Source organism: Xyrauchen texanus, chromosome 33 (assembly GCF_025860055.1).
Source record: "Xyrauchen texanus isolate HMW12.3.18 chromosome 33, RBS_HiC_50CHRs, whole genome shotgun sequence".
Taxonomy (NCBI): domain Eukaryota; kingdom Metazoa; phylum Chordata; class Actinopteri; order Cypriniformes; family Catostomidae; genus Xyrauchen; species Xyrauchen texanus.
This window is the reverse complement of record NC_068308.1, coordinates 15,335,243-15,343,828: the sequence shown is the minus strand read 5'-3', so window position 1 is coordinate 15,343,828 and position 8,586 is coordinate 15,335,243. Positions and strand designations below refer to the sequence as shown.

Sequence of the window (8,586 nt, the reverse complement as noted above, 5' to 3'; positions counted from 1 at the left end):
ATCCATTCATCCATCCATCAATTTTTCTGTCTGTCCCTCAATCCATCAATTTATCTACCTACATGTAGGTCCATCCATCCGTCTATTTATCCATCCATCCATCTATCTATCCACCCACCCGTGTGTCTATTCTGTCTGTCTGTCTTTCCCCATCCATACATACACCTAGATGTCTGTCTGTTCCTCCCTCCATCCATCCATCTATCCAGACCAGTCTGTCTATCCCAAAATCCATTAATTTATCTACCTACCTGTCTGTATGTCTGTCTCGCACCATCTGTTCTTCCGTCCCTCCATCCATCCACCTGTCTGTCTGTATTTCCATCGATCCGTCTGTCCATCCACCCACCCATCTGTCTGCTTGTCTGTCCCTTAATCCATCTATCCATCCACCCACATGTCTTTCTGTCTGTCCCTCAATCCATCAATTTATCTACCTACAGGTCTGTCTACCTGTTTACACATCAATCCATCCATCTATCCACCCACCAATGTGTCTGTCTGTCCGTCCGTCTGTCTGTACCCGTCCATTCATTCACCCGTCTGTCTGTCTGTCTGTCTATCTATCTATCCACCCACCAATCTTTCTGTTTGTATGTCTGTATGTCCATCTGTCTGTCTGTCCCTGTCCATTCTTCCATCCATCCATCCATCCATCCATCCATCCATCCATCCATCCATCCATCCATCCATCCATCCATCCACTCACACATCTGTCTGTCTGTCCATTCGTCCACCCATCCATCCATCCATCTTTCTGTCTGTCCCTCAATCCATCAATTTATCTACCTTCATGTCTGACTGTCTCGCACCATCCATTCTTCCATCCCTACATCCATCCATCCATCCATCCATCCATCCATCCATCCATCCATCCATCCATCCATCCATCTACCCACCAGTGTCTGTCTGTCCCATCCGTTCATTCATCCGTCTCTCTGTCCATCTGCCTGTCTGTCTGCCTGTCCATCTGCCTGTCCGTCCGTCCGTCTGTCGTTCTGTCTGTCTTTCTGTCTGTCTGTCTGTCTGTCTGTCTGTCTGTCTGTCTATCTATCTATCTATCTATCTATCTATCTATATAAATATATTCAAGTCTTTTTACATACATTTTTTACTTCTGCCTGTGTCCCATAACCAAAATCAAAAGACCCCAAACCTCAACTGTACTGTACCAGAGATTATTTAGCAGAAATGGGCCAATTTATTAAAACGAATGGGAGAAATTGGAACGCTCAACCAAGATCTCTGCGCACCAATCGGTCAACGGATGTAGAAAGGAAGTCCCACCTTACAGTTAAAAGAGCCAATCACCTTTTAGACACACACACACACACACACACACACACACACACACACACACACACACACACACACACACACACACACACAGCACCTGTAAATCAACTCTAGATAATATATAAATTTAAAGTTATCTGTTCAATGAACTTGTAACACAATTTTAAATTTTTATTTTTTTATTAATACTTTATTATCAACAAATAGCATGTACAAGAGTAATTTCCATATTACAACAAACGATCATATCACATGCTTCACAATACAATATAAATCAGAGTAAGAGAACAAAAAAAAAAAAACAGATAGAGAGGGTACATATCTATATATTATTGAATAAGCATAAGTAAATACTTTCTATATAAAAATGTGAAATAATGAACATATTGCCATTGTTTTAATTGCTTTGATATTTTTTGATTTTGGCATTACATCAATGCACATTTTGAACTCCTTCTTAAGCGCTATAAAGTTAGGTTTGCCATCTGTGAATTTACATTTATGGATATGAAAACGTGTAACAAATCTTTTGCTGCTTCAGAATGTTCTTTCCGCCTTTAGATGGCGCTCAAACCTAAAAGCTTTCATCACGGTTTACCGATAACGCACGTAGGCTATTGAAAAGGTGTTAATAAATTGATATTTGTGTTGTGCTTGAGAAGTCAACGTAAATGGCATTTTTTATTCTTTAAACTGAGTCACAGTCTCTCTAGATTATTTTGGCATCTATTATTGGAACAAATTTAGAATTTGCTTGAGTGTGTTAAAGTAATTTTGCTACTTGTATAAAGGTTTAACGAGTTCACAACTTCCTACAACTCAGAGAGTATATCACTTTAAACCAGAAACAATGCAACAATACTTATTTTTGTGTCATATAACAGCAAAAATCATAATATCATCCAATACCAATAAGTGGATTTCACATACAGGTGAAACTCGAAAAATTAGAATATCGTGCAAAAGTTCATTAATTTCAGTAATTCAACTTAAAAGGTGAAACTAATATATTATATAGACTCATTACAAGCAAAGTAAGATATTTCAAGCCTTTATTTGATATAATTTTGATGATTATGGCTTACAGCTTATGAAAACCCCAAATTCAGAATCTCAGAAAATTAGAATATTACATGAAATCAATAAAAAAGGATTTTAAATACAGAAATGTCGGCCCTCTGAAAAGTATAATCATGCATATGTACTCAGTACTTGGTTTGGGCCCCTTTTGCATTAATTACTGCCTCAATGCGGCGTGGCATGGATGCTATCAGCCGGTGGCACTGCTGAGGTGTTATGGAAGACCAAGATGCTCCAATAGCGGCCTTCAGCTCTTCTGCATTGTTTGGTCTCATGTCTCTCATCTTTCTCTTAGCAATGCCCCATAGATTCTCTATGGGGTTCAGGTCAGGCGAGTTTGCTGGCCAATCAAGCACAGTAATACCATGGTCATTGAACCAGGTTTTGGTACTTTTGGCAGTGTGGGCAGGTGCCAAGTCCTGCTGGAAAATGAAGTCAGCATCTCCATAAAGCTTGTCTGCTGAAGGAAGCATGAAGTGCTCTAAAATGTCCCGGTAGACGGCTGCGTTGACTCTGGACTTAATAAAGCACAGTGGACCAACACCAGCCGATGCCATGGCTCCCCAAACCAACACAGACTGTGGAAACTTCACACTGGACTTCAAGCATCTTGGATTGTGTGCCTCTCCATTCTTCCTCCAGACTCTGGGACCTTGGTTTCCAAATGAGATGCAAAATTTGCTCTCATCAGAAAAGAGGACTTTGGACCACTGAGCAACAGACCAGTTCTTTTTTTCTTTAGCCCAGGTAAGACGTTTGACATTTGAAGCCCATGTCCAGGACCCGTCTGTGTGTGGTGGCTCTTGATGCAGTAACTCCAGCCTCAGTCCACTCCTTGTGAAGCTCCCCACACATTTGAATGGCCTTTTCCTGACAATCCTCTCCAGGCTACGGTCATCCCTGCTGCTTGTGCACCTTTTTCTTCCACACTTTTCCCTTCCACTTAACTTTCTATTAATGTGCTTTGATACAGCACTTTGAGAACATCCAACTTCTTTTGCAATTACCTTTTGAGGCTTTCCCTCCTTGTGGAGGGTGTCAATGATGGTTTTCTGCACAACTGTCAGGTCAGCAGTCTTCCCCATGATTGTGAATTCAACTGAACCAGACTGAGAGACCATTTAAAGGCTCAGGAACCCTTTGCAGGTGTTTAGCTGATTAGAGTGTGACACTTTGAGCCTACAATACTGAACCTTTTCACAATATTCTAATTTTCTGAGATTCTGAATTTGGGGTTTTCATAAGCTGTAAGCCATAATCATCAAAATTATATCAAATAAAGGCTTGAAATATCTTACTTTGCTTGTAATGAGTCTATATAATATATTAGTTTCACCTTTTAAGTTGAATTACTGAAATTAATGAACTTTTGCACGATATTCTAATTTTTCGAGTTTCACCTGTAGAATTTAAAAAGACACAACAGTGGAAAGGGCATTAAGGAAGAATTATGAAGCAATGAAAATAGGATCCATTGAGAACAAATGAGAAAATGTATTAGAAATGTGCAACGAATGGGACAGGCGGTGATTACATTTTCTTTTTGTTCTGGTGCAGATGAGCTGTTCCAGGAAGAGGAACAGATTTTAATGCATGTAATGAGATCTTCTTCATCAGGATCAATCCTTTATACACTGTTTACAGCTGAAGCCCTTCACTGGCTCTCCATTTTTTGTTTTCATGAGTTCCACTGTTTATTGACTGCTCCTTTACAATAAACAATAATAATAATAACTCTTAATATTTCCATTTAAAACTATGCACATGTGCACAATTATTTCCTCCCTGGTTGTAAAATTGCCTCTGGTACTTCTGCTGTTATGATGACAAAGATGCTTGATTTAAACTTTATTAATTGGAACCAGGGATGTAAATAAATCAAATAATGAATACTGATAAATTCCAGACGTTTCAAGACATGTATGAACAAAACGAACTAAACTTAAGTACAATACAATATAATACAATACCACTATAATATACTGTAATACAATTAAAAAATAAAACTATAGTTCGTTGTCTGTGTGACAACAAAATGCGTGACACATTTGTTTGCACAAGTTAGATAAATATGACAAAACCTTGCTTTTGAGACATTTTGAGGGCATTTGGAAACAACAGTTTATAATCAAAATAAATATTCTTCTGTTTTTCTGTGTTATTATTATTATTAATATTATTTATTATTATTAACTATAATTAAAAAAGGGTTTCATTTAGGTTATGTTAATGTGTATTGATTATAATTAGCTTTATATAAAAATGAATTAATAAATAATTTTGTAAATAAATAAAAACTATTGCAGTGCGGAATGTTCTCACGCGCGCGCGCGAGATACGCATGCAGAAATGGGCGGCCTCTCGTGCCATGACAACCCCAGATTGACTTGTGTCTGCTGTATCAAGGAGGTTAGTAGTTTTGAACGTCATCCGCTCACCCGGGGAAGAGGAGGGTTAGGAACTGGACACTCAACTAATAACAGATTCTCTGTCTGTCCCTCGTTGCATTTTGTTTCGTTCATGTATGTGCGTGTGATCGTGTGTTTGAGTTGTATGCAAGAACAAAAGAGCAGCAAAGAAACTCAGCCACATCCTCTCGGCATAAGGAAGAAGAGGTCCATTTAAAGCACTGCCGCACAGATGGAGCACATATGTGGGTCCAAACTTCCATTCTGGGTAAGTTTAGATCAACTCTCGCTTTTAAAAAGACCTGTAACATGAGTTTTGCATGGCATCCTTCATCTTGTATTGTAGGTTTTGATAGGTTTAGTTTAGTAGCTTGCACCGTTTCCTTGACACTTCATTAAGCGATTGGTGGTGTTACGCTTATGAAGCCTTTAATAAATAATGCTAAACAATTCTGACATTAACTCTTTTACTTATTATTATGACTTAGTAGGGTAAGATGGGGGAAGATGCCCCCCGGGGTAAGATGACCACCCCACCTTAACTTTTTCTCTTGACCATAGATGGCACTAAATCGCAGCACCTTTATCGAAAGCTGTGCTCCTCTTAATCTTGATATTTCCTCTGAATTTCAACATTTGTGAGATTTATTCCATCCAAATAGTTTTGAGGTTAAATTATCTAATGTTTTGTCATTGGGAAATAGTGATGTGTTACATTCTTTTATGTTGGATATTAAAAGTTTTCATGTCTATTTGTTAATTTATTTCAATATTTCTTCTATTTTGAAATGACAAAAAGACCCTTGGAGTAATTCTTAGAATAAGTTTACCTTCCAGATGAACTCATTCACGGTGATTCTGTTATTTGATTTGCCTGTCATTGTTTAGTTAAATTATTCAGCTAAATTGAGAAAATATATGTTGAGTTTCATAATATATTTAATTTTATATTTTACTTTAAATGTCAAAAATACATCACTAAGAATGATATCAAATGTATTTTATACATTCTGTAAAAATCACCTGGGACAAGTTTTCCCTGGGGGAGGGGGCTTCTTGCCCCAGTTGGGGGGGGGGGTCACCTTGCCCCAGAAGTGGGGTAAGTTAGCCCCTTTTCATAATTTTTTTATTTTGTGCCATGACAACAAACTTAGTTTCTATTTATTTCCCTTGATAATATGTTGGATGATGCATCATCATCCTGTATATGCTAAAAGTTTATCTACATATGTTATATTTTAAAAGTAAATGAACATTGTTCTTAAGGGGGGCATCTTACCCCATCTTACCCTCTTGGAATTAATGATTGTAAGTGCTTTACTGCAACACAGTGAACATGAACATCTCTGAAATACAGATACACTGCTTTGCTGTGTTTCAGATGAAACGCAAGTTGTCATCGGTTGACATGACATCTAAATATGATGACAGCTAATGTCTGATTAGGCATCTACTACTGTACATTGTATTGTTGTAATTCACATCCATTCACATATTAATAACCTCATGTCTAAACAGAGTGACATTTAAAGGCTCACCTCTCTGTTGATATACTGATTTATTCACTTAGGGGCCGATCACACCGAACTCATCCTTGCGGCAAAACATAATAAAGCAGCGCAATGAATGTAACAGAACGAGAAGCGTTTTTAAAAGTTGTCGTACTTTTAAACTCGAAAAAACAGCAAGACGTGATTTACATATCTAAAAAGAATGGGAAAACAGTGCACGATGGATGCATAACACATTCGTAGTGAACGCCCCCTTCCATTGTAGCATTTCACGAGAAATTTCAAATAACATCCCCCTTCACATCACATTTTCCAAACAGTGTGACATTTTCGTGTTCACCTCTAAGTTGATATAGGTTTATTCAGTTATTCGCTCCACGTCACAGGTTCTAAAGAGGAATGTCTGTTGTGTATGAGGTTATTCACGGTGTGCCATCCTTGTGCTTGGCCTAGTTACTAATACAGACACAGTGTGTCTTATTCTTGTGGTCATTACACTCTCCGAGGGGCCCGTACAGTCGCTCAGCTTTACATTATGTAGGTTAAGAAGAAATGCCAAGGGATGGAAGTTTCCTGTTTTGTAACCTGCTTGACACCAGTGAGTTTGCTAAACAGATGTAATCCACACCAGCAGATACAAAAAAGAAAACAATGTCATTAAATATTTATTTTAACCATGTACAAATCTAGCATACATTGAAGTTAAACCAAATTAAAGAGACAGGGTGGTTTCAAAGTGATTTTCAGTTGCATATTGAATTGTCGCCACCATGTCCCATGAATCAGCTCAGTGTCTGCTGCTATAATAACTAGACAGACACACTTGAAGCTTGATTATAGTTTCATAAGAGTCGTGTTGTGAAATTAGGCCTATTCTGCAATGACTTAAACATTGTTGATCAAAGTAAATGTAAACAAGTACAAACGATTAAAGGAATATTCCAGGTTCAATACAAGTTAAGCTCAATTGACAGCATATGTAGCATAATGTTGATATGAAAATAACTATTTGTTCTCTACTTTTCTTTCAAAAAAGCAAAAATCAAGGTTTCAGTGGAAGTGAATGAAAAGGAGGGACAAGTCAAAATATAGTTTTGTGGTTATCAACATTATGCCACAAATGCTTTCGATTGATCTTAACTTGTATTGAAACTGGAATATTCCTTTAAGTACTTTCTACATTAAATAAGTTATTTTTATAGTGAAATTGAAAATATTAAGTTAATACTACATGTGGTTTTAATTCAGAAATGTCAAACATTGTTTTTACTTATAAGTAAATATATTTTTATGCTTATTTGTTATTTTTTTATAATGCATCATCATGTTTCAATCCTAAAGTAGAAAACCTTGTAATATTTATTTGCTAATTTGAGTAAATTTCAGTGGTAAATAAAATAAGTACATTTTACTTAACTTTTCGAAAGTTGTTCCCAGAATGCACTGGACTTGAATAATTGATGAGCTTGCATGATTTCAAGTTTATTTACATCATTTTTATTATTGATTTTGTTGTTATGCTTATTAACTTCTTGTTTTGTGAAGTATGAAGTTAATTTTCTACTCAAAATGACCCATTCATGACCAAAACAATTATCTGTTAATTGTTACAGTCATCATGTTTTGTGCATCAAGAGTTCTGGTCTGCATGCGCAGCTTCCCATGATCTCATTGTGATCCCAAGGAGATTTTGAATAGCATGCATGGAGCTTTCCTGCGGAAGGCTTTGATATGTCATGTGGTACATTATCTAACCCGTTAGTGGAATGTAGAATGTTCTAGTAATATATTCATTTAAATTGTACTAATCTTATTGAAGTACCATATACATCAGATTTGTAAGTAAAGGTTACTGAAATTTTAAAGGGATAGTTCAAAATCTCTCATCATTTACTCACCCCCATGTCATCCCAGATGTAATCCCCAAAGTATGACTTTCTTTCTTATGCAGAACACAAATGAAGAATATTTCAGCTTTGTAGGTCCTCACAATGCAAGTGAATGGGTGCCAAAATTGTGATGCTCCAAAAAGCAAATAAAGGCAGCATAAAAGTAATCGATAAAACTCCAGTGGTTAAATCCATATTTTGAGACATTATATGATAGGTGTGGGTGAGAAACAGATCAATATTTAACTACATTTTTGCTAGAACTTCTTCTCCCTACCAGTTAGGGGTCGATATACATGAAGAATGTGAATTACCAAAAACACAATAAGAAGAATGTGAAAGTTAAAGTGAGCAGGGATTATAATTTATATAAAAAATGTACTTTTTCTCACCCACACCTAA

At 36.8% G+C, this 8,586-nt stretch overlaps 1 protein-coding gene across 1 annotated transcript in view; it reads left to right on the top strand.

Moving 5' to 3' along the window:
- The first annotated feature begins 4,785 nt into the window (after window positions 1–4,785).
- Window positions 4,786–8,586, top strand: part of LOC127626562 (ATP-binding cassette sub-family C member 3-like) — a 73,578-nt gene continuing 69,777 nt past the window's right edge. Inside the window, exon 1 of the mRNA XM_052102444.1 lies at window positions 4,786–5,052. Coding sequence (XP_051958404.1) covers window positions 5,017–5,052 — 36 coding nt within the window. The 5' untranslated portion in view covers window positions 4,786–5,016. The remainder of the gene's footprint in view (window positions 5,053–8,586) is intronic.